Below are 26,400 nucleotides of genomic sequence, written 5' to 3' on the forward strand. Positions count from 1 at the left end.
CCCAAATGAATAATCCTTAAAACCTTAAACATTCAGACTTTGTTCCCGAAGTCTGTGGAAGAGCAAGCTTTGTATCAGTGTGAAGGAGAGTGATCCACTCCTGTTGTGAAGCAGGTTTCTGGAAGAAACGGGAGTCGCAGCCAGGAAGGTGATTCCAAGATTTCCAAATGCTTCTGGCTGAGGCCTTTAGATATTTTTTGAAACAGATTCTGAGTATCAAACACACCTTTATTCAAGTGGAAGTACAAAAGCACATTCCTAAAACCAAATGCATACATGTGATTTTTACATACTCTGCTATTTAGGGATTAATCTGTTTCATAATCACCAGAAGTGACCATTGGTCTCTGTACATAAGGGCATACACATGGGGGAAAAAAAAAAAAACATGCATTTTTCATTTGCTTTTACATTTAAATCAATGCATTTAGATCTCTACTTTGCCCTGATAAGATCCTATGCTTGCTGATGACTAAAAGGCAAAATACGGTGGTAGAACTATCTTAGAGCTTAGCCATAAGAGGATTACAGAATAAGCAGTAAATTGTTATATATTTGTTGAGAATCCCTAGTGAATATTATAACATCTGAACTATGAAGGCCTCACTTGCTGGAATGACAATAAGAATTTTAAGTAACACCTGTCTTATTCACAAAGTGTTACGAAACTTAAGATGGAAAAATATAATAAAATGCTTCGACAACATCTAAAGAATCATGAATTCTTGGCTAGGTGTTGACAGTGACCCCGAACTCTGGACATCCTGACATCTGTGATCACTTTTATCAATCAAAAAACCAAATTCTTTTATATGGCCTGTAGACTCGTAAAATACAGAAAATGCGATGATGAACAAACAATTATACACAAAGCCCCCACACTTCAAATACTGTCCTGGATTGACGGGAGAGGGGGGCAAAAATCCAAACAGATAAAGAAGCAATCGTAGCAGTTAAAATTTTACCAGGAAGACCTGCCACTCTCTTGAAATACTCTCTCCAGAGAGATTACAGAAGAACAGCTTTTGTTTTCTTTTTTGAAAAGCTGCATTCCCTTATGAAGTTCTGACTTTTCTGTGTATGTTCTTTATATTTTGCCCTATCAAAAGCAGACCTGAGCATTTTGCTGTCCTTCAACAGAAGTATATAAAATAATTCTAAACTTTGACATGCAGAACAGGCGCTGAATGAATGTAGCTAGACCATCAGGAGTCTTGTTGGCTCCCTGATGTCCTTATCTCTTTTGGAGGGCTGTGGATGCAGACAAGACAGCTATTGGGTGGGGTGTCATTTGAAAATGTTTAGCTGCCTGACGCAAACACAGTAGAGATGGAATCCTTCAAACTCATGGATGGACAGAATGTGGAAATCCAATTCTTTTTAAAGGTAGATGCTTCACTTTAGGAAAGAAGACACCAGAACACGAACATCAAGTAGGGACGGCAAACCTGCTGGTGAGAAGCTTAAAACTAGAAAACATCATTTGAAGATACTAAGAAAATGGAGAAATTAACAGGAATCCAAGTGTTGTGGCTGGAAAACAACAGGAAAGTAGAATGCTCAGAAAACAGCAGACCTAAGAGTCTGTTTTGGAGAGAACTTGGGCTGAGAACAGCAGAAAAATCTAAATGAGCTGCTTTCCAGAAGTTATGTTTTTACATGGGTGTGTTAACAATATCTTAGAGAAGCTATAACAGGAACCAAATTTCAGGAAAAATAAAAATGTTCATAGGCCATAAATGAGTTCCATAAATAAAGTTTATATACCTACCTACACCACCTATTAAATAAAAGAATGCCATGAGGAAACAGCATTGCATTCACCAAGTCACTCCTCAGACTATCTTCTTCTGCAATGAAAAAATCAGGGCTATATATTAACAATTTTATATAAAATTTTCTCTCCAGTATTTTGATGTTGAGTAAAGCCTGAAATGTGGAGGTACATTTTTTCCATTTGCATTATATCAGATTCTGGTCTGGTGTGGAGATTCTAATGATGAAAAAAGACTTGAACTCCCACTGAAAGATCTGTCACCTTTGCTACACTTGAATGGCTTCTCCTGGGCACAGATTCTTTGACGTTGAATAAGGGGTAGAATATGACTGAATCCTCCCATGCACATACATGCTTATTACATTCATAGGCTTTCTGCATGGAATGAATTTGATGCTGAACAAGGTAGTTTCTTTGACTGAAGGCTATTTCACATTTATTACAGTGATGGAATTTTATTCCAGTAAGAATTCTCCAATGGTGACTAAGGTATGAAAATAGCATGAAGCATTTACCACATTCAATATATTCATAGATTTTCTCATTGGTATGGGTTTGCAGATATCGAAGTTTAACACTGACAAAACAGTTTTCCTACATTCATCACATTCAGAGGGTTTCTCTCTGGTGTGGATTCTCTGATGCTGAATAAGGTTGAGCTATTGACTGAAGGCTTCACCACCTTCAGTACATATATAATTTCTCCCTGGTGTGAACTCTCAGATGTTGAATGAGGCCTGACTTTGACTAAATGTCTCCCCACGTTCGTCACATTCATAAGGTTTCTCTTTGGTATGAATTCTTTGATGTTGAACAAGGTGTGCTCTCTGACTGAGGTTCTTTTCCCATGCATCACAATCAAAGGCTTTTTCTCTGGTGAGGACTTCTTGCTGAAGAACAAGATCTGAGCTATGATTGAAACTTTCCTCATAATCATTACACTCATAAGACTTCTCTTTCCCATGAATTTTGTGATGCTGAATAAGGCATGAAGTTTGACCGAAAGCTTTTCCACACTCATTACATTCATGTGGTTTCTCTCCTGTGTGAATTCTTTGATGCTGAATAAGATGGGAATTCAATCTGAAGTCTTTTCCACATTCATTACACGTATAGGGCTTTTCTCTGAGATGAATTCCTTGATGTTTCATAAAGGTCAACCCACAATCATTGTATTCATAGGCTTTCTCTTCACAGTGGACTTTCTGATGTTCGGCAAGGTATGAGGTATGATGGAAGTCACTGCCACATACTGTACACTTACAGGGCATCTCTCTGTGAATCTTCTGATGTTGAGTAAGATGTACACTACGACTGAAAACTCTTTCACAATTACTACATTTATAAGACTTTGCTCTAGTGTGAATCCTCTTATGTGGAGTTATGTCTGAGCTCTGACTACAGGATTTATCAGATGCTTCACAGGATTTATCAGATGCTTCACATTTATAGGGTTTTTCTCTAGTGTGTATTCTTTTATGTCGACTAAGACTTGAACTCTGACTGAAAGATTTTTCACATTCTTTACATTTGTAGGGTTTCTCTCTAGTATGAATTCTCTGATGTCTAGAAAGGGCAGAGCTCTGATGGAAGACTTTCTCACATGCATCACATTTATAGGATTTCTCTGTGGCAGGAATGCTGTCACATTTACTAAGGTGGGAGAGATCCATTAAGCTTTCCTTATATTCACTACTCTGAACATCCTGTATGAGATTTATTTGTTCTTGTTTACCAGCAGCTGAATTCTGGTTCACACCCATGTCATACTTATCAGTATCATCAATATTCTGTATTCTAAGAACTCTCTGTTCTGTATCAAGGGTAGAGTCCAGATTGAAGCTTTTTTCAGGTTCATTACATTCATTGTCACTGGTGAAGGCTTTCTTGCTGATTGTTATCTGCCTAAATTCTCTCTCCAGGAAGAGAAATTTCCTTAGGATTTCCTGAAGCCTTTCTAATCTGTCCTCAGGTTTAGACACTTCTCTAGTCCCAGGAACTTGGGCAATATCCTTTTTGAGTCTTCCTACTCTCACTTTGTATGAATGTACTTCTTCCAGAATTTCCTGCTTAGGAATCAACAGCTTGTTCTCTTCTCTGGTCTCTCCATCTGATTCAACATATAAATAGAAAATGCAAATGTAATCTGTACCCTGTGCTTAGGGGGGAAAAAAAAACCTCAGAGAGGAGAAAACTAAATAATCTACAATCTACTAATATGAGAGTTTATTTACTCTGAAGCACAGGCACAAAATCTCAACAGCAGATGCAAGGACATGAATAGGAGCAGTGAGGTAATATACAAATGGTTCAGGGTGTGGTAGAAACAGAGGACATTTTTGGCAAAGAAGATAACCAATTACGGTGTTTCAAAGCAGGTAATAGGGAAGTAGTTCAAAAGAATTATAGATAAGCAACTTGAACAGGGACCCAGTACAACTTGTGGATGGGGGATAAAGTAAATGCAAAGAATTCATCAAAACCGAAGGGAAAAGGAAGGAGCTCGCCATCTAGTATACAGACCGAGCTCTCTTCATTCTGACTGCCAAAGCAGCTACAATGTGGCTCAACAACTTGACTCTTCCTAATTCCATCTGATTGATTCTACCTTACTCACCTGAGCAGTCATCTCTTAAGACTTCTCTATTCTTAGTTTCCAGATCAAAGACCTGTAGATCTTGTTCCCGCTGGGAGATCCCATCAGGCTTGGAAATTGGAAATCCTGCTCACAGAGAAGGAAATGGGATGTGGCGATTTATCCCCAGACACTAGACAAAGACACTTCTTCTTCTCTTAACTAACAGTTAATGGAGAGAGAAAGTAAATTCTTAGAAGACATTAGGGAAGGGCTGGAGAGTGAGAAGGGCAAAGATCCTCTACAGAGAGCTCCTACCTGTGCTCCAGGAAGAGGTGTGTTACGGGGCAAGTTGATGACTTTGGGAGAAGTATTCATTTAAACATTACTCAGACAAGGGAATTGGTGCTTGAGTGTGTACCTGTCTTCACAGAAGTGATCATTTTCACTCTTCAGCTGTTGCCTATAGATCAATCTTTGTATTAGACCTGGTCTAGAAGTATTAGACCAGGTCAAAAGGGAAGTCATCAAAATATAACTTCGCTGGACTGGAGGAAGGTGAATACTCAAGCACCTGTTGTGTGGTGAGCTAAACTGCAGCAACAGAATCAGTGAGGATTGATATTCCAAGAACCAATCTCAAGAAACTTCAATCTCAATTCGCTTCAGTGCATATGAGGAAACAAAAAATAACATAACACATTCATACCCATTAGGAGTTACACTCTTGTTTATTCAACAAACATCTACCGGGTCGCCTCCCATGTGGAAACTACGTAGAGACAGATATAAACAACTAACTATAATACGATACAGAGAGACAAGTGCAATGAAAGTGCACCTTCACATAAAAAATGGTCTTTCTTGGCTTACATAATGGACTGCTACGATCTAATCTCTTTTAAAGCAAAAGCAAGAAGCAGTCTGATCCTGAGGGGGGCAGAACTATTATAGTATCAAAGGGGAAGTTTTTATACGTCTTCAGACCAGAAATCTTCTAGTAGCACACATCCATGGGCTAGCTCAAGCCCGTCAACTCCAAAAGCCTTTTTCTCCACTTACTGTCTACATAATTTATTATTTGTTCCTCTTACGCTGACACGTCACTATATAATGGAGTTTATAGATTTTTATTTAACTGGCTTCAGGAATTATCATCCCTACTTCATTTATAAACTCTTACTAGCAGGGACCATGTATCTTATATCTTTTAATTTTTTTGACTTATTTACTTAAGAGCTACTTAACGAGTGCCAATTTTGTGTCCTAACGTCAACATATAACAGATAACCAGTTTATAAGAGGGCATTGGGCCTGTAAAATACGACAAACCAACAGCCATCCTCTTAGGATTCCATGTGAGAGCCTATGAACAGGCAGATACAGAACAGATAAAAGAAAGGCATTTACTGTGCTTCTGAATTCCTGCTGGGCATTAATAGTCTATTCCCCCCTTTGGACGCTTATTTAGTTGAGGTCCTCCATGTCAAATGAAATAGTTTTCAAGTTAAAAAAAAAAAAAGGCATGGCATGAAGCAGCAAATATCCTCAGAATTCTGGTAACAGAATTTGTTAACTTTTAGCTCAGATATCAAAGTGTTTCTAAGTATTTGATAACTGAAGCAAATTTTGCTTATTTATTCTATATCTATACCCACATCACCTATACACAACAAAAAAGACTGTCTCCATGTGGAAAGAAGGGTTTGACTGTGGATTGTGTTTAAGTTAATGCAGTCAGGAATAAGAGAAAATGTTTAGTAGGCAGTTAGAGATAAAATACTACAGTTCTGGGGGCACCTGGGTGGCTCAGTCGGTTAAGCGTCTGCCTTCGGCTCAGGTCATGACCCCGGGGTCCTGGGATCGAGTCCCACATCAGGCTCCTTGCTCAGTGGGGAGCCTGCTTCTCCCTCTGCCCACCGTTCCCCCTGCTTGTGCTCTCTTTCTTTGACAAATAAATAAATCTTAAAAAAAAAAAAAAGACTAGTTTTGATGAGACAACAGGGTTCAAAATATAGACTTAAAAGTTATCTGTATCACCAGTATCATTAAAATATTAAGCTAAGGTTTACTGCACATTTGGTAGGTGCAAAGTACCACACCAAGGACTTTACAAATTTTCACTAATTGAATACTCATCATAATTCATCATAAGCGAAGTCTTTCAGAACCTGGCTTTCACATAATCTGCTAGTAAAAAATAATGACTGTGAATGAAATCTGTCCCTTCCTCCAACATATGTACAGAAAGACAACAGGAGATCAACACACCGACAATGGAGTAAAAGGTGAAAATAAATAAAAAAGAACAGAGAGGGGCGCCTGGGTGGCTCAGTTGGTTAAGCGTCTGTCTGCCTTCGGTTCAGGTCATGATCCTGGAGTCCTGAGATTGAGCCCCACCTCGGACTCCCTGCTCAGTGGGGAGTCTGCTTCTCCCTCTGCACCCGCCCCCCAACTCCACTCCTGTTCTCTCTCAAAAAAAAAAAAAAAGAACAGAGAAATAGTGATTATAGAGTAATACATGGAGAGCCAGGATCCAACATATTTGGAGTCATGGATATTCTAATTAAAAGCAAACTAAAAGATCACTTAGTGTCAAAGAAATGAAAGTCTCTTTAAAATAAAAATCCAAACTCTTTTACAAAAGTATAAGCAATATTCAATCGGAGGAAATTCCATTATAAAGAAATAATTTAAACATACTCCTGATATTTGTTTATATTAAAAAATCTGGTCTGGGGCACCTGGGTGGCTCAGTTGGTTTAGCATCCAACTCTTGATCTCAGCTCAGGTCTTGATCTCAGGTTGTGAGTTCAATCCCTGTGTGGAGCCCACTTAAAAAATTTAAAAAAAAATTTTTTTTTTTTTTTAAATCTGATCTATAGCTCTTATCACATGCAGTCCTTTCCAAAAAAGCATTTAAGTAACTACCATGAGCCAGGTACTTACACCCACAACATAATTTAATCTAATTTAATCCTTGGCATAAACCCAGAAAGGCAGACAATTATTTTTCATGTTTTATAGTTGAAGAAAATAGGTATCAGTTTAAATAATCTGCTCAATGTAGACAGTTGATAAGATGAACCCAAGTCTGATTCCACAGTTTATATTCTTTCTAGTCTAACATTCTAAGGGTCACAGGAAGCATTAAGGCAGATTTTCTTGCCATTGGCCTGAATGCCTTTTTCCTAAATTTTAAAGTCAGAACTCTATGCTTTCAAAATATGCATTTGCAATTAATTTTTCCTATCCAAAATTATTTAATCTTTTATTGAAACCTTTTAATTTTTTTATTTTTCTTTTAAAGATTTTATTTATTTATTTGACAGAGACAGAGACAGCGAGAGCAGGAACACAAGCAGGGGGAGTGGAAGAGGGAGAAGCAGGCTTCCCGCTGAGCAGGGAGCCCAATGCAGGGCTCGATCCCAGGACCCTGGGATCATGACCTGAGCCAAAGGCAGACGCTTAATGACTGAGCCACCCAGGCGCCCCAAAACCTTTTAATTTTTTTAAATTTAAACCTTGACAGTTCTCCAATTAGCTTTATTTTTAACTTAATCTGGTCTTTAAAAATAACATTTAAAATTCACCTCATTATTTGTTTTTTCGCCTACACCAGTTATGCTGAGATTTTAGCCACCTGGAAGCTTTATGCCCTTCTTCTTGGTCCTTAATAGACGAAAGAAATCTCTCCTTAGTAATACTGTTCTTATACCTATTTTTTTTAATTTTATTTATTTATTTGAGAGAGACAGTGAGAGAGAGCAGAGCAGGAGGGAGGGGCAGAGAGACAAGCAGGCTTCCTGTTGAGCAGGGAGCATGACATAGGACTCGATCCTATGACCCTGGGATCATGACCTGAGCCAAAAGCAGCTGTTTAACCGACTGAGCCACCCAGGCGCCCCAAAACCTTTTAATTTTTTTAAATTTAAACCTTGACAGTTCTCCAATTAGCTTTATTTTTAACTTAATCTGGTCTTTAAAAATAACATTTAAAATTCACCTCATTATTTGTTTTTTCGCCTACACCAGTTATGCTGAGATTTTAGCCACCTGGAAGCTTTATGCCCTTCTTCTTGGTCCTTAATAGACGAAAGAAATCTCTCCTTAGTAATACTGTTCTTATACCTATTTTTTTTAATTTTATTTATTTATTTGAGAGAGACAGTGAGAGAGAGCAGAGCAGGAGGGAGGGGCAGAGAGACAAGCAGGCTTCCTGTTGAGCAGGGAGCATGACATAGGACTCGATCCTATGACCCTGGGATCATGACCTGAGCCAAAAGCAGCTGTTTAACCGACTGAGCCACCCAGGCGCCCCTAGATACCTATTTTAATGGACTGTATTCCTACACAATTTTATTTCTTCTTGAATGCCTGTTCTTTCTGCTCCCCAACTGTACAACCTAATGCCCATCTGTCCAATTTTTCATGGCTTTTTCTAATTGTCATCAGAGTATAAAGCCATTAAGAATATAAAAAAACCACATGTGAGGTCCCTGGGTGGCACAGTTGGCTGAGCATCTGACTCAGTTTTGTCTCAGAATGTGATCTCAGGGTCGTGAGATCAAGCCCCGTATCGGGCTCTGCGCTCAGCACGGAGGCCGCTTGGGACTGTCTCTCCCTCTGCTCCTCCCCACCACTCTCTCTCTCTAAAGAAATAGATGGATAAATCTTTAAAAAACAAAAACAAAAGCTAAAAACATCATATGTGGTTGGACTACTTGTCCTAAGGGGCAAAACAATGAAAAAGAACATGCGCTTCAGGTTCAGACCTGAGTCCTATGCCTAGTTCTGACCCTGAGTGGATCACTTAACTTTTGAGCCTCAGTTTCCTCAGGTATAAAATAGAATAACATTTGCTCACAGGGTTATGGCAAGTATTAAATGAGATATGTATAGTACCTGCTAACACATTGGCTCCTCAATAAATAGTAAATAGCCATGGCAGTAAGACATTCTATACAAAATCATTTTTGTCCTCATGACATCAACTTCAAAAAGCAAAGGGTATGTGCCAAACATTTCCTGATTTATCAACTTAACAACCAGAATTCTGATAGGCATGTTTCTAATGATGTCATCTAATAAGGCACCTGCCACACTGACCCTGTGGGAAATGCAATCCAGACCACTTTCCTGGTCTTAACCTCCGGCACTAAGTCACAAGTAACTTCCCTTTGGGTATGACCCTCAAGCCAGTAATTCACTCGCTGTCAACAGAACAGCAAGTTAATTTGGTAATGAAATTCTTTTTTAGAATTAGATTTGGTAATGAAAAATATGACTTTTTACTTACTTTTTTATTCTTTTATTCAGCCATTCATACTCTGTATGTTTACTACTATATAGTAAAAGCACTTACCCAAAGGAAGAAAGTTTTGATGTCTGTGACAACTGAGCTACTGCCGTGGGGAAAAGATGTGAACTTGACAGTGGGGCTGCTAAGTCCGTATTTTACAACACGAAACATTAAGCTAATTAAGTGTATAAACTTACATTTCAGGTGGAGTCTGCTGAGCCCACAAATACGAAAATGATTTCCTGAGAACTGTAAAAAATAATTAACTAAAAAGATGCTGCTGACTTGGTCACAAAAGCAAGGTGAACAGGAGAGTCTGTTGTGTGCGTCTGTAGCCAGTATGCGTGCGTGTGCATGCATGTCCTGTACTTGTGCAGAGGTGACACAGGAAATGGGATAAAATTCAGTCTAATAGCACGCTGTGCTACTAGGCTGACTAAAGTGCTAAGAAGTTTGTTTACTCCAAAAAGTAGACAGGTTAACTGTTGGAAATTATGTAATTATTAGATAAAATTAACAGTTTACAATTACATCACTTTACAGTTTACAAAGTTGTTAAATATACATTCAATTTGATACCCTGAAATAAAGAAATTAAACTCTTTTGCCCTCCCATTTCCCATCCATCAAGGACAGAGCTAAGGAACACTTGATTAGAAAAGGTCATTTAAATGCATCAAACTGTATAGCACCACAAAGAATAAAGGGGACAAAGTCAGGGCCCTGGAGCGGGCCATGGGGACTTAAAGGAGAAGACAAGAGTGTTAAACATGAGGAAAGCCTAGGGGGTCACTGAAAAGTCAGACAACAGAAGGGGCTGGTCATATTCACTACAGAAAAGAGAGGTGCACAGCATATGTTCCACATTCTAAAATAACATGAAAAGATCATAACTGAGGAGCTGCAGTTGAACTTTGTGGTTTCTCAGAACACAAGTAGATGACCACCAACCGTGGCTTATGAATGAACTCAGAACTCAAGTTCAAAATTCATCTGGCTGCAATGGAGGACCTCCTTGGCCCTTCCGAAATTTAACAAAGGTCATCTGAGGAGCTGCAATTTTACATAGTGGTGGCATCCTGAGAGCATCAATCAAGTGTAATATCTTACAATCGTGGAAAAGGAGTTTCCGAGCGGGGACGAGCAATATCGATGGGAAGCCGATACTTGGGCCATCTCTTGGAGATTCCTGCTGAAAGAACTGCAAGTGTTTCTCCAGAGAAAGCACTTGCCTGGGTATGACTCAGGGCCGGGCAGGAATTCACACTATGAATCCGGGTGGTAGGAAGGCGGAGAAGTATGCCTACAAAGATCAAAGAGCCAGGAATGGGAAACACACTAAAAACCTTCCCAGTGGGCAGGCTGCCTCCCCACAGGTAAAAAGCCTTCTTTAGTCCTGAGCATAATCAAGGAGACAAAGGAACACCCTGGATGCCACCAGCATAGGCAAAGCCAAAAAAAAAAAAAAAGAGAGAGAGAGAGAAAAGAAAAAGTGTGATTAAATACATACATACAAAAGATTAAAAAAAAAAAAGCAGAAGCAGAGACTGGCAAAAAAAGAGGAAAAGGAGCAATGCTCACATCAAGGGGGCTGCCAACAGCCCCACTGATGCTGCTCTAGAGCACTACCGGGTGCCTAATCCAAACCATCCAAACAACAAAGGAGAGACTCGGTTTAAAGCTGAAACTTCTTCTGCTCCGGGTGAGGTTACTTAGGACTACCATCTGGATGACTCACTGAAATAGACTTGCAGTGAGTCATGTCTTTAAATGAAGTCTCTCAAACTCTGCCTCTTGGAGATGAATTTAGGAATGTTAAGAGGTGAGGGATCATTCAACAAGGATTTTAGCCTATCTTTAAAAAAAAGATTTCCTCTTCCAAGGAAAATGGAAAACTTTTAGATACGGGGGCACTGAATTACCAGGAAGGAACGTGTCTGGTTGTGGACTGGGAGGCTCTAAAGTCCCCCTCATAAAAAAAGGAAAAGATAGAGAAGGTGAGAACTTAGGCAAAGCACAAGCAAGTTTCCCTTTTCTAACAGGAAACAGATGCCCCATGAAAGCAGCAATCGTTATTTAAAGATAAGGAGGAAAATGTCTCCTCTTGAACCCCCCCGCCCAAGAAAACCCACTCCCAGAGGAAATGATCTTGAAGATGGAGGATTCAGAGGTTCTAAGACCTGGAATCTGAACCAAACTCTACTTTCTCAGAGACCTCGCACCTCCTCAGAAACAAGGAAGTAAAGAAATCCTAACAGGTAAACTGAATAATAAGAAAGTCCTTACCCAGTGAGACCACGTTCCCATAATTCTCTAACATCACTTCTCTGTAGAGATCCCTCTGAACAGGGTCCAGGCATCCCCATTCCTCTCGAGTAAGGTGCACAGCCACATCCTCGAATGTCACAAACTCCTGAAATAACACAGCCTGGCTGCTCTGGGGAATGAGGCCACTATAGCATCGTAGCCAGAAAAAAAGGAGAAGACACAGAGAGGGTGTCGAGGGTGTCCAATGTGTAGCAAAGCTGGGGAGGAGGGAAAACAGACTAGAAACTAGGGAATCAGTTCCATAACCTTTAACATCTAACAAACACCCATCACAGCACCAGGGACAGAGAAGGAACAGTGTTTACTGGTGGAGGTGGGGAAATGGGAAGGTGGTTTCTGTGAAGTCCAGGTCTCTGAAGAGGATCAATTCCCAAACTGGGGTCTGCTATTGAAAAAAATTCGAGGCAGGGTTTACGGATGGGATGAGGGAAGGGCCACAGTCGATCAGTAGCAACAGTCCCTGAGGAAAAGCAGAGGGTTCCTCAGCTCACCTGGTACCTGGCTGTCAGGAGCGTAGCTGCCTGGTCTCCTGGGCTTCCCTCATGGGGAAGAGCAGGCACCTGGGGAACAGGTGGAGCTGAGGGAGGAGAGAGGAGCCAAGAGTGAGAGCAACCCTTCCCCAGGGCTCCCTGACAGAAGAGGGAGTCAGTGGGACCCTTCTTCACATCAACATTCTAGTAAAACCAATGAACGTTTATCAGGTACTGAGTGCATCTACTCTGCTCCTTCTCAGCATCAGCATGCCCTCCTTGCCCATGTTTAGACCCATGATTCAGGATTTTCTTATAAAATCTCGATTTGACTTTATTCCCATGACAGGACATTCCTCTAACAGGAGAGTAAGCACTATACCTGTTTTGCAGATGGGCAAAGCAAAGCATAAAGACTTGCAGTGACTTGTCCAGGGCAATGACTATTTAGTTGACTTCTGAAGCTTTCCCGGACACTGTTCTGTAAATTTCAGTAAGCCTTCATGTGAAAAGGCACTGTCTCTGCAACCACTGTGTAAGGCTCCCAAGAATAAGGAATGGTCATCTGTTTCCTCACAACCTTTTCCACACTCCCACAACACCCCACAGCACTCTACACACGACGGCACTCAACTGATGTTGCTGACACATAAGTTATTTCAGGCACTGCAGTTGGCCACAGCAATTTAAAACAAGGTTCTTACAAAACAAAAAAAGTACAAGACATGTCAACCTATCTATACGATACATAAAGATGTTACTGTTGAGTCAACATGTGATATGTATACGCTCGTACAGGCGTTGTGCTCGACCAAGGAATTAAATGGTTGCTTTTTTGGCCAAAATTAGATTAGTCACAAACACTGCAGCTGCAACAGAATGGCAGGTGGCAAAGCTCGCAAAGTCATCAAGGAGGGAAGGAACTAAGTAAAGGGAACAGGGGGAGAGAAGGGCCCTAAATCTAAGAGGAAGTAAAAGCGAGGCAAGGATTTTGAGATGCAGCAAAAACAGCATATCTTAGAAATTGTTCTGGATGTGAAACCAGGATAAAGTGAAGGTTGTATGAACGAAAAAAAGCCAAAGCAGAGTGAATGACCACCACTCTGCCTATTAAGAAAAGATGGGCTGTCCTTAATAGAAGAGCCCAAGACCAGGACTGAACTGAGTCACATCTGACCCTCCCTTCCAGACCTCCCCTAGGGGCCATCTTCTTATTGAAGTTCCCGGCCTCTCTCATACCAGGCCCGGGAGCCCCACTGCATCCCCATTCTCTTGGATTTAAGTGCTCTCTAGGCCTTACCCCCGTTGAGCTCCTGTTCCATGTCGGTGTCCTGCACGAACGGAGGCTCTGGGGACAGACCCTCAGACAGGCTCTCCAAAGACTGAAACTGGACAACTGGTGATCCTGCTGCTTCCTGGGCGGATATTTCCTCCATCCCTGTTATGGAGGACAAGGACCATCACTGCCCAGGGAGATTGCGAGAATTTATTGCACTAAGTTAAGCCATCCCATTATTTTACATCCTCAGGACTTAGCAAAGTATCTTACACACTGCAGGTACTCAATAAAAACAGTTAGTAATAACCAACCACCTAAATAAAACAACAGAAAGAAAAATGGAAATTATTCAGTTTCAAATATTTAAGAACCAAATCATATGGTCCAAGTGTGCAACTTTAAACTCCACAAATTCAGAATTTGTGGTATTTCAAGAAAAACAAAAATCAAGAAAGCACAACTTAAAGATTTCTGAGGAAAGTTTAAAATATTTGAAATGTAGAGGGGCGCCTGGGTGGCTCAGGTCATGGTCCCAGGGTCCTGGGATCCAGCCCCACATCGGGCTCCCTGGCTCCTCAGGAAGCCTGCTTCTCCCTCTCCCACTCCCCCTGCTTGTGTTCCCTCTCTCGCTGTTTCTCTGTCAAATAAATAAAATCTTTAAAAAAAATTCTATTTTTATTTTTTTTTTTAGAAATAACTTTTATTTTTTTTAAAGATTTTATTTATTTATTTGAGAGAGAGAGAGAGAGCACATGAGAGGGGGGAGGGTCAGAGGGCGAAGCAGACTCCCTGCCGAGCAGGGAGCCCGATGCGGGACTCGATCCCGGGACTCCAGGATCATGACCTGAGCCGAAGGCAGTCGCTTAACCAACTGAGCCACCCAGGCGCCCTAAAAAAAATTTTTTAAATATTTGAAATGTACAGACTTCTTTCAAGGGTCAAGTTTGTACCCAGAAAAACATGCTGGTTATGATTACCCTTTTTTTCTTCTTTTAAGGCAGGCCCCCGAGGAATTACTTGGCAAACACTCTGCCCACTCTGAATTCCTAAATGGGCTTGCCTAATGACAAAATTCCCACTCGGTCGGGGTGGGGTGGGGTCGGGGTCAGACCCTTCACCAACGCAGACGAGGTGGGCAGGCCGCTTCCCACGGCCCTGACAGTGATCCAGGGAAGAGCCGCGCCTCAAACAGGTTTGGCTCGTGTCCTTCAAACCCAAGGACGCCACAGGGCTCCGTCCCGCTTCCACAACCCTCAGAAACGGCCCTGGCGCCCTGCCCTCGGAAGGCCTCGCCCGGCGCTGCCCTCCTCCCACTTCCCTGTTTTAGGCGAACACGCGCTCCCCGAAGAGCAAGGCAGGCCACAGAGACCCAGCTCGCACCAGGGCAGGGTCACCGGGCCCCGGCGGCGAGGCCCTCAGTCCGCGGGGTGTCAGGGTGAACCCTGACTGAGGAGAAACAGGCCCTCGCAACCCTGGCCCCGGAGCGCTCCTGGGGACGGGAACCGCCGTCGGCCGGAACCGGGCGCCTCCCCCTCCTTCCCGGGAGCCTAAACTAACGACGACGCCCACCGCGACCCCAGAACGGCTGCCAGGCACTCACCCGAGCGGAGGGGCAGGCCAAGTGGCCGTCCCGTCGCGGGCACCCTCGCTCTAGGAGCAGCCCCAGGGTTTCCGGGGTCGCTCTAGACCGCTTGGAGGCCGGCGCTTCTCAGTGGCACTTCCGGAGGCGGAGTCCGACGGCAGTCGGCCAAAGGCAGGACCCGGATGAGGGCCCCGTACCGCGGGGTTCTCGTGCTTGGGTTCCCTCCCCCCCGCCCCCCCCCCCCCCCGTATACTTCTCTGGGTCTGACCTCCCTCGGTGCTGACTCCTCTGGCAGCCTCTGTAGCCAGTATACCAGTAATGACCGCGACAGCCCCGGATTTGGGAAAGCGGCCCCGCTGGCCCTTCCCTGGTTCCAGCCACCGCTCGAGCCCCCGCTGGGTGGTGGCCAGCCCACGTGGTGCGTGTCCCGGGGGTGAGGAGGCGTGGCGGACCTCATGGTCCCACTTCCTTAAGTCCGCGGGTGGGGAAACAGCACAGGGGTACAAAGTACACTGATTGCTTTTTTAGGATTTATTTATTTTAGAGAGGGAGATGGGGGGTAGGGGCAGAGGAGAGACAGAGAATCTCAAGCAGATTCTGCTCCGTGCAGAGCCTGCTGTGGGGCTCGGTCCCATGACCCTGACATCAGACCTGAGTTGAAACCAGGAGTCCCTCCCCTAACTGTGCCACCCCAGGCACCCCCAAAACACACCGACTAAAGCGAGGGTGGAAGGCGTTTGGGTGGTATGAGGACCACAGAAAATCGTGGGATCAGAAACTATTAATGTTTTGGAGGAAGGGACAGGGCATTGAGGAAGATGGAGTTTGTCAGAGAAATTGATCGTGGAAGACAGCTGCGTTCCTGGTGGAAAGACTGGACTCTACAGAAATGGATAGGTAAAGCAGGGCGCATGAGGACAGGCAGGCCGGGCGCTAGAACAGAAGCCCTGAGGGCATTGTGACTTCCCAGACCCTTCCAGAATGGGATGTCTAGTGGTGGAACCGGATTTGCAAGGGGCTTTAGATATTAGTCCTTTAAGTTTACAAATCAAGTACGATCCTGTAATGACATTTGACATTTCAAATTAAATATAAGAAAAATCAGAAGTATAGTATTCTACGTGCTTTTTCAAATTCCATCAGCCTCTCAGAGATTCTAATATGCCTTCCCTTTCTTTCCTTCTTGAGTGTCATCGATCTAATGCAACTTCCTACTACGACACAATCTCTAATCTACAGTATCCGGCACAGTGGAGTCAGCATCACAGAAGATGCACCGCTTAGTTGCTTGCTGTACAGCTCCAGTTAGAACCTTTTTCTTGTGTTGAACAAAAATATACCCCCTGGTGATGTTTGTTGTTCCTGTTGAGATCCTGGGACAGTAGATGGCACCATTACTTCCTCCTCTTCATTAATAGCTCTTCTAATATTCTAGGATCGCTATGAGTTTGGGGTTTTTTCCTGAGTTGCCATTTCCCCACAAGTTGTACCAATTAGACTGCTGCAGTTCTGCAGGAGAGGTGAGCAAACTGTGCCAGTGGTGCATTTGTGTCTTAAGTTTTAGCTGACTCAGGCCGTTTACTCCAGTGAGAGTACCTTAGGAGGCTCTCATTTAAGAGTCCACTTCTCGGGGGGCGCCTAGGTGGCTCAGTCGTTAAGCGTCTGCCTTCGGCTCGGGTCATGATCCCAGGGTCCTGGGATTGAGCCCCACATCGGGCTCTCTGCTCAGCGGGAAGCCTGCTTCTCCCTCTCCCTCTCCCCCTGCTTGTGTTCCCTCTCTCACTGTGTCTCTCTCTGTCAAATAAATAAATAAAATCTTTAAAAAAAAAAAAGAGTCCACTTCTCGGGGCACCTATGTGACTCAGTCAGCTGAGCATCCAACTCTTGGTTTCAGCTCTGGTCATGATCTTTGGGTTGTGGGCTCCGACTCTGCACGTTGAAGAGTCTGCTTGTCCCTCTCCCTCTGCTCCTCCCTCCGTGCTCTCTCTCCTCTCTCTTTAAATAAATAAAATCGTAAAAAAAAAAAAAAGTCCACTTCTCTTCAGTAGGCATCAATCCCTAACAAAAAGTAGTTAGAAACTAATTTTGATTTTGAGCAAAATTTTCAACAGTTCTTCAGATGACATAGGTGGCAACAGTTAGCCAACTCATAAAGTTTGTCGTTTTTATCTTACACTCTATTGCTTCAAAGAAAAAATATATGAACAACTATTCCCAAGGGATTGAGCACTTCCTTGGTCTTTCCCATATGCCCACCATTGCACTAGGCATGGATAGTTACGAAAGAAAGAAAATATTACACCAGAATTGACACAGGCTCTAAACAAGGGTTTGTTTTCCCTGACTGCTTTATCTCCACCAGCACCATCATCTGAGGGTTTATAGGATGCCTTATCCATTAGACATACCTTAAAATGAGGAACCCACTTTATGGTCAAGGAGGTCTGACAATGAGCTTGTAACCACAGAATTCATGGTGCTTACTCATCACCCAGAAGCAGCTATCCGATAGAACTGTGGAATGGCAGGGGCACCTGGGTGGCTTAATTGGTTAGGTCTACTTTTGGCTCATGTCATGATCCTGGGGTTCTGGGATCGAGCCCCGTGTCGGGCTCCCTGCTCAGTGGGGAGCCTGCTTCTCTCTCTCCCTCTGCAGGTCCCCCTGCTTGTGCTCTCCTGCTCTCTCTCTGTCAAATAAATAAACAAAATCTTAAAAAAAAAATGACAACTGTGGAATGGCATATTGAAGACTCAGCTAAATTACAACCTGCAAAGTTGGGGAGCTGTCCTCTAGGATACAGTATTTGCACTGATACTTATTGAACCAATAACATATATATGATATTTTGTCTCCAATAGAAAGATTAAGTGGGTACAGGAACCAAGGGGTTGAAACAGGAGCAACCCCTATTACTATCATAGGCAGTAACTCACTTGTGGAATTTGTGCTTCCTATCTCCAAACCCAGAGTCTCCTTGGTTATGGTTCTGATTCGCAGAAAAGAACATTTCTTCTAGGAGCTACATTAAATGTTCCAGTGAACTGGAAAGTGAGAATATCACCAGGCCACTTCAGGTTCCTTGTGCCAGTAGATCAACAGGCAAAGAATGGAATTGTTATAAAGGTCCCCCACAGTCTCTGCCACACACGCTACATAAATACAAAAACATACCGGCCATCTGCATTCAATAACCTACGTTCTTGAACCTTTTAGGCACTTTAGTGTAGGAATGAAGGGGGGGGTGGTAGGGATGAAAGGGTTTAGACAAGAAAAACAACGCATAACAATGTGATGGCTCTTGGAGATGACTTGGAACACTGGAAGGAAATTTGAGGAAGTTTGTAGAGGAAGAAGTTCTAGGACTACAAGGTCTTCAAGGAGGACCATAGTTTAGTGAGCCAGCCAGGGATTAAGAAGCAAAAGATCTACTCAAGTGGTTTATTGAAGAGTCAATGAGGAAGTAGAAAGAAAACAGCGACAACCACAGCAAGGTCAAACCTCATAGGGAATGGGATATTATTTAGGGCTTGGAAGGTTACTCAATCGACTGGTCATTGGTTGCCTCCGTAGCATGTGGCTCTAACTCTGGTGGGCTTTCCATTGTGCTCAGACTTGTCTTGGAATTTCAAGCATGTCAGTCTTTCAAGGTCTTGCTTATGGTTTTATAAAAGGTGAGGTTTCTTCATCTTCTCCTCAAGTAATGGTAAACGCCGTATAACTATTGTGCTAACATTTTGACAGCAAAATTGGATTTACTGTAGTAATTACATTATTATGAGGCCGAAAACTCCCTGGTAACTTTAGTCAAGCTCAGACTCTCACCACTATCTAGTACTAAAGAAGTTTATTGCCCATAGAAGAAATTTTTGAAAATACTGCCCATTCAAATGGCAGTACATAATCAGGGTCCCCAGAGAAGCCGCCACTTTGGCTTTGTGAAACCGTTCATTCTTGCCTTTGATATTCCTCAATCTACATTTTTTCTGATACAGACACACCATCACTAAGCAGTATTGTTTGATAAGAACTAGAATTCTTATGATTACTGCCATCAATAAACGTGTAAGTAATTGAGCAGGATGGTATCAAAGGAAACTTAAGCCTCCTTTTTCGAGGAGGGAAAAGCTGAGCTGAGGTGACAGATCCCCAAAGCCAGACTGGCGATTGGAGAACAAGGCCGCAGTCCTCCCGCGTTCCTAGAGAGAACCCCGAAGGGCAGCCCGGCCCCGAAAGGCCGGTGTTGACGCACTTCCGGCTTCTGTGAGCCAGACGGACGTGCGCGCGCATTGAGGGTTGTGGCGAGCGGAGGCCTGCGTGCTCTTTTCGACCGCCCCAGACTCACTTCCCTCTTCTGTCCCAGCACCCCGGACTTCTCCGGGGTTCACGGTGAGACGTGGGTCCGGCCAGGGAGGATGGGCGGGGACAGAGGTGGATGTGTAGAGCCGTGTTCCGCGACTCTTTCCCTCGCCAACGACCGCCCCCGACGGGTGGAGGAGGGTCCACGTTCCCATCCTGCATCCCAGCCTCGGCCGGAGGACGCGCAGTCTCCCAGCAGAGAACAGCCCCGGATCCGAGCGGGAAGGGAACGGCGTTTTGTTTTCCGGCTAGGATGAGGTGCCTCTGGGACCGGGAAGAGGCAGTCCGCTGCGTGCCCCGCCTGGGCTCTCTTGTCCTCGGTTTTCACTCCGGGGGTAGCGGACAAAAGGAACCTGGGCTAATGTGTATTCCCCAATTGTCCGCCTTTGCTTTCCTTCTGGTGAGGGCTTTTTTACCTGAGTTCTTAAGGACCCAAAAATGTAAAATGAGGAAGACCCACCAAGCTCCACGGGTTTTTTTTTTTTTTTTAAGGGTACAAGTTTGCTAAGCCTCATGAATGTTTGCAGATCATGTGCTCACCCCCAAACCCATCACCAATAATGGTGGTGATTAGTGTTTGAAACCTAGTGAATAAAGTGATTTTGGACGCAGTAGGAAAAGATGATAGACACTTCACTCTTTTCCTTGCAGTTTCTGAACTTTCTGATTTTTAAATGTCTGATTTCAGACATCAGGTGGATTTTTCAGTTGTGCAAGGTAATTGTGCTTGACCTCAAGCGGTGAGTGGTGAAGGGGATTTGTGAGGATGCCGTGGAAAGTGTGTTGGGCTAATAGGAGACCATTTCCAGTGCTCTCTGTGCCACTGATTAGCAGGATGATCTTGGACAGAACATCACCAGGTCTCAATTTTGTCCTAAGTAAAATTAACTAGATTATCTCAAAGGGTCCTTCCAACTTGGAAATTCATTGATAAGTGAATTTAACTGAAAAATCCACCTGGGCCAAACCTAATGTCCCATCTCCATTTCCTGCAGTGCCACCAGAAAGATACTTTTATTATTGAAAGTGGCAAAGGACCAAACAAACAAGAAAACACAACACAGATCAGTGCTGAAAAGATTGTATGCAACTAATCAATCAGTTGCAGAGAATTCATTGAAAGCATATCAATGAAACCTATTTGCTGGAGAAGTAGGTTGGTTACACAGTGCAATGGGAGGTAAGTAACTTACCCATGGACACATAATTTATTTCTGTACTTTAAACCTGTGCTATTATAATACTCCTCCCATTCTTATTCACATGTTTTACAAATAACTTTACAGTTTAATTTATAAATGGCATGCCCTTCCAAATGTTGAAATCCCAGACCTATAACAAATTTGTTGATCTTTCTAAAAATAGGCAGCAGATACTGACCTTGTATTCAAATGAGTGTTTTTTAAATGTCTATGAGTTGCAAGGAACTACATAGAATGACTTACAAGCAACGATAAGAGCAAAAGCGCAAAGGGGTAGTCTAGTTGAGATAAGGCATGAAACCATTACAAATGAAATTTCAGGGTAAGAGCCATAAAAATATTATACATACCAAACTAGGAATGGAAACAGTGAGTCTGAATTTGAGAGAGGACTGGGTTCTGGGATCATTCAAGTAATCTAAAGTAAAACCCTGTCTTTCTGCTGCCCTTGCCCAGAATATTAGCACCACCACTCCTTGCAGGCCTACAGGTCAGGGAGGAGTGACTGTGCCCCTGACCTCAGCCCTGTATCTTTGGAGTTTCACTTCCTCCGTGTCCCTTCATTTTGATTCATACTCCCACTATGAGGGAACGCATCTAGGAACATGTGATCTGACTGCCCCTTCCCCGCCTTTAAAACTTTGACCCAGGGGCGCCTGGGTGGCTCAGTCGTTAAGCATCTGCCTTCGGCTCGGGTCATGATCCCAGGGTCCTGGGATCGAGCCCCACATCGGGCTCCTTGCTCGGTGGGAAGCCTGCTTCTCCCTCTGCCACTCTCCCTGCTTGTGTTCCTTCTTTCACTGTGTCTCTCTCTCTGTCAAATAAATAAATAAAATCTTTAAAAAACAAACAAACAAAACAAAACTTTGACCCAGATGTCAAAGACTGAGATGCCTTTTCCTTCATCTTAAAAGACCACAGACAGATGGGATTTTTCAGAAGATCTGTCACTAAACATGGAGAGAAATGAGCAAAGAAAATTTAATAGTTGGAAGGTGAAGTTCAGCAACACAAATGGTGACAGAATATAAGTGCTGTGAGATGGGGACCGAAGCAGGGGGGGCTATCAGGAAAGGTTAAGTGGGTTTCGGTATTTTTAAAATACAAATACAGGTTTTTTTTTTTTCCTCTGTGCCCCAGTGGGTCATCCTGTACACCCCACTCAGATGGTCATTTTAAGAATGACCAGATCACTCTTTTATAGTGACTAGATTAACAGTGTAGCAGCACAGTTAGGACCCTGGGCTTAAGACTTGGGTTTGAGTAGTGGATCTACTACACTGTGGTGTTAGACACATTATTTAATCTGAGTTGTTTTTTTTTTAAGATTTTTTTTTATTTATTCATTCGAGACACAGAGATAGAGAGCATGAGCAGGGGGAGAAGCAGGCTCCCAGCTGAGCAGGGAGCCCAATGCGGGGCTCAATCCCAGGACCCCGGGATCGTGACCTGAGCCGAAGGCAGACGCTTAACCATCTGAGCCACCCAGGCGGCCCTCTGAGCTTTTTAAAATAGGAGTAATCATGTACTGCGTAAGGTTTCCGTGGGCATTAAATGAGCTGTATACAAAAACATTATGTAATGAAGTGAATTTGTCTGCACATGGATACCAAGACATTGGATTTACTGAATTGTCTTCATGACTACTCACATGAGGTGTCAGCACTACACTACAATGTTACTTTTTCATACTGCTATTAAATTTTTCTACTCTGCAGGATAGCAAAAACTGGTCTCCTGAAACATCTAGGACAAAAAGGACAGTCCTGCAGACAGACCGTGTTTGGATCAAGTGAGCCAGTTCTTTGAACCTGAACACTGCTGAGTCAAGGCACACCGCAGATTGGTCTCCCCAGGCCACCCAGGAGATGGAAGGCATAGTGATCGTGAAAGTGGAGGAGGAAAATGAAGATGAGGAAGACCATTTCCAAAGGGAAAGAAACAGCATAGAATCATCCCAACCATTTCTTAGTCGGTCCACAACCATGAATGAGAGGGCCTTGTTATCATCATACTTGGTTGCGTATCGAGTAGCAAAAGAAAAAATGGCTCACACAGCTGCTGAAAAGATTATTCTTCCAGCGTGTATGGATATGGTACGGACAGTGTTTGATGATAAATCAGCTGATAAATTAAGAACCATACCCCTTAGTGACAATACGATATCACGTCGAATCTGTACAATCGCAAAACATTTAGAGGCGATGCTTATTGCGCGGCTACAGTCTGGGATAGATTTTGCAATCCAACTTGACGAGAGCACTGATATTGCAAGTTGTCCAACTCTCCTGGTTTACATCAGGTATGTGTGGCAAGATGATTTTATAGAGGATCTGTTGTGTTGTTTAAGTTTAAATTCACACATAACTGGATTAGCTTTATTTACTGAATTAGAAAAGTGCATTGTTGGTCAATATAAATTAAACTGGAAAAATTGTAAAGGAATTTCAAGTGATGGAGCAGCAAATATGACTGGAAAACATAGCAGGGTTATTGAAAAATTGTTAGAAGTAACATGTAATAGGGCTCTTTGGAATCACTGTTTTATTCATCGAGAAGCTCTGGTGTCCAAGGAAATTCCACCGAGTCTAATGGATGTATTGAAAAATGCAGTGAAAATTGTTAATTTTATTAAAGGAAGCTCACTGAACAGTCGACTTCTTGAAATATTTTGTTCAGAGATTGGAGTTAACCATACCCACTTACTGTTTCATACGGAAGTTCGTTGGTTGTCTCAAGGCAAAATACTGAGCAGAGTATATGAACTCAGGAATGAGATTTACATTTTTCTCATCGAAAAGCAATCTCATTTGGCAAGTGTTTTTGAAGATGACATTTGGGTAACAAAACTGGCATATTTAAGTGATGTTTTTGGCATTCTTAATGAGTTAAATTTGAAAGCACAGGGGAAAAACGATGTATTCCAGTATCTTGAACATATTCTAGGATTCCAAAGGACATTATTGTTGTGGCAAGCAAGACTTAAAAGTAATCGCCCTAGCTACTATATGTTCCCAACTTTGTTGCAACACATTGAAGAGAACATTATAAATGAAGACTGCTTAAAAGAAATAAAATTAGAGATACTGATGCATCTCACTTCTTTGTCTCAAACCTTTCATCATTACTTTCCAGAAGAGAAATTTGAATCATTAAAGGAAAATATTTGGATAAAAGATCCATTTGTTTTTCAAACCCCAGAATCAATCATTGAGTTAAACTTGGAGCCTGAAGAAGAGAATGAATTATTGCAGCTCAGTTCATCATTCACACTAAAGAATTATTACAAGACGTTAAGTTTATCAGCATTTTGGATTAAGATTAAAGATGAATTTCCATTGCTAAGTAGAAAGAGTATATTGTTGTTACTACCATTCACAACTACCTATTTGTGTGAACTAGGATTTTCAATCTTGACACGATTAAAAACAAAGAAAAGAAATAGGCTCAACAGTGCACCTGACATGCGTGTAGCCTTATCCTCCTGTGTTCCTGACTGGAATGAACTTATGAACAGGCAAGCACACCCCTCACATTAAATCCAATCTCCATGAAATTTTGGTTTTGTACTCTTTTAAGGGCTTTTTTTTTTAGTAGATTGTATTTAAATATTAATAAAATTATATTTGGAATTTACTGTGTTTCATTTTCCTATGTAGTATCATTTCAGGGTTCCACTTACACGAATAAGATGTATATGTATCCAGAATAATGATGTGAAAATACATTTCTGCATATTACTGTCAGTTTTGAAAAACAGTACTTTTTTTTTTTAAGATTTTATTTATTTATTTGACAGAGACACAGCGAGAGAGGGAACACAAGCAGGGGGAGTGGGAGAGGGAGAAGCAGGCCTCCTGCGGAGCAGGGAGCCTGATGCGGGGCTCGATCCCAGGACCCTGGGATCATGACCTGAGCCGAAGGCAGACGCTGAACAACTGAGCCACCCAGGCGCCCTAGAAAAATAGTACTCTTAATACGTAGTCTTATACTCAGATCTGTCCCCATCTTCACCGCCACTGCCTTGCTTCTTCCTTTCAGGCAGAGCCCCATTCAGGTTCAGTTTCTCACCATCTATGTACTTACGTGTTCTTCCTTTTTTCTTCTCATTCCAGGAAGTGAATCTTGATGCTAATCATGGTTTAACACCATTCTCACACTGGGTTTATTTAAGCATGGGCACGTGTTATAATTCTAGCTAATGAGATGCCCATGTAGAACACTCTGTCAGGATATTTTTGTGAAGGGGTCCCTTGCTCTCAAAGGGACACAAGAGAAGACAGTGTTAGGGGCATAGTTTTTGAATCTCCCCAAGTCCCTCCTTAAAAACAGAGCAACCAGGATAGCCAAACGGAAAGTCATGGACATCATCTACAGTAAAATCAGGTGACAGGGTACTACCAACACTTAAAAACTAACACGGTCTCATGCCATTGTGTAAAAGGAAGCAGAAGAAACAAGCATCTGATAGATTTGAAAGCTGCAAAATAAAAGGTACTCATGCAAAATTTCAGTGAGCTGTATTAAGACCAGCAGCTTAAACCAAGAATAGCTTGCCCACTTCAGTAGAGGGTGAGTTTTAGGGATTAGTGATAAACGCTTGAAGCAGGATGGACCCTGTGAAAATAGAATCCAAACTGACTAAGACGGGGACAGGGGAGACCAAGTCTTATCTCTGTGTCCTTGAGGATTGTTTGGTTTCCTTTGCCCACAATCAAGATCTTTTTGTCTCCTGATTAGTGACAGTTGACCTTTGGCCAAATTCCAAGATACAGGTTTGCCTGAGCACCATCCTCATGGGCTGTGGCAGTTCATGATGGGTCTTTTCTACTAAAATCCTGCCCCTTCTGGATCAAATACCTCCTTCCTTTGTGTTCTCTCATGATGACATAACTAGTACACATCTCACCAGCACCATTCAACCAGGGGCAATTTGGAATTGCATTGACCCCTTTGGGAGAACACACATGCACATCCCAGTCACCCATCTTTATCTGGGAAGATATTGGAATGGGGAGTGAAGCTCACACAATTTGCTGCCAGAAAGAGAAAGCTGTGAAAACATCAGATACAGGCCGTTTCTCTCACTGTAGTGTGGAGCACTGTCTACGTTAGGACTGAGGAGAGCTGAGGCTCCAGGCTCCATTTCAGAGGTAAGTTATGGTCAAGTCCTATCTCTGTGCCTCCATCAATTCATCTGTAAAATGAGGACTGAACTGCTTGCTTTCCCTGCAGAGCTTTTGAAGACCATAATTAAATGTCGTCGAACTTAAAGCACTACATAAACAGGGTGTAAATACAGAGGGGTGCCTGGCTGGCTCAGTCATTAAGCATCTGCTTTCGGCTCAGGTCATGATCCCAGGGTCCTGGGATCAAGCCCCACATCGGGCTCCCTGCTCAGCAGAGAGCCTGCTTCTCCCTCTCCCACTCCCCCTGCTTGTGTTCCCTCTCTCGCTGTGTCTCTCACTGTCAAATAAATAAAATCTTTAAAAAAAAAATACTCAGAGAAATACATAAGAAAAAAGATA

The 26,400-nt window shown here is 42.7% G+C and overlaps 2 protein-coding genes across 6 annotated transcripts; one reads left to right on the top strand and one right to left on the bottom strand.

Annotated features, from left to right (window-relative positions):
* Nucleotides 1–207: 207 nt before the first annotated feature.
* On the bottom strand, nucleotides 208–15,523 carry ZNF655 (zinc finger protein 655). 4 transcript variants are annotated; one of them, XM_028088505.2, is made up of 6 exons: nucleotides 15,332–15,523; nucleotides 13,753–13,890; nucleotides 12,474–12,559; nucleotides 11,941–12,067; nucleotides 4,395–4,499; nucleotides 208–3,887 (listed from the first exon to the last, which is right to left on the bottom strand). In XM_028088505.2, exons 2-6 carry the CDS (start codon nucleotides 13,886–13,888, stop codon nucleotides 2,497–2,499), a joined length of 1,845 nt encoding a protein of 614 aa, XP_027944306.1. In that variant the 5' UTR covers nucleotides 13,889–13,890; nucleotides 15,332–15,523; the 3' UTR covers nucleotides 208–2,496. The 4 variants fall into 4 exon arrangements, with proteins under 4 accessions (XP_027944306.1, XP_027944307.1, XP_027944308.1 ...); XM_028088507.2 differs by lacking the exons at nucleotides 208–3,887; nucleotides 4,395–4,499 and adding an exon at nucleotides 10,133–10,957 and having other exon boundaries at nucleotides 15,332–15,521; XM_028088506.2 differs by lacking the exons at nucleotides 11,941–12,067; nucleotides 12,474–12,559.
* A 4,071-nt stretch (nucleotides 15,524–19,594) lies between these two features.
* Nucleotides 19,595–24,508, top strand: ZBED8L (ZBED8 like). 2 transcript variants are annotated; one of them, XM_028088509.2, is made up of 3 exons: nucleotides 19,595–19,700; nucleotides 20,666–20,850; nucleotides 22,591–24,508. In XM_028088509.2, the coding sequence occupies exon 3, from the start codon at nucleotides 22,741–22,743 to the stop codon at nucleotides 24,409–24,411; it is 1,671 nt and encodes a 556-aa protein (XP_027944310.1). In that variant the 5' UTR covers nucleotides 19,595–19,700; nucleotides 20,666–20,850; nucleotides 22,591–22,740; the 3' UTR covers nucleotides 24,412–24,508. The 2 variants fall into 2 exon arrangements, with proteins under 2 accessions (XP_027944310.1, XP_027944312.1); XM_028088511.2 differs by lacking the exon at nucleotides 20,666–20,850.
* The last annotated feature ends 1,892 nt before the right edge of the window (nucleotides 24,509–26,400 follow it).

The sequence above is a fragment of the Eumetopias jubatus genome, unplaced genomic scaffold (assembly GCF_037043125.1).
Source record: "Eumetopias jubatus isolate StellerSeaLion01/CBP00866 unplaced genomic scaffold, mEumJub1_p1.0 scaffold_12, whole genome shotgun sequence".
Classification (NCBI taxonomy): domain Eukaryota; kingdom Metazoa; phylum Chordata; class Mammalia; order Carnivora; family Otariidae; genus Eumetopias; species Eumetopias jubatus.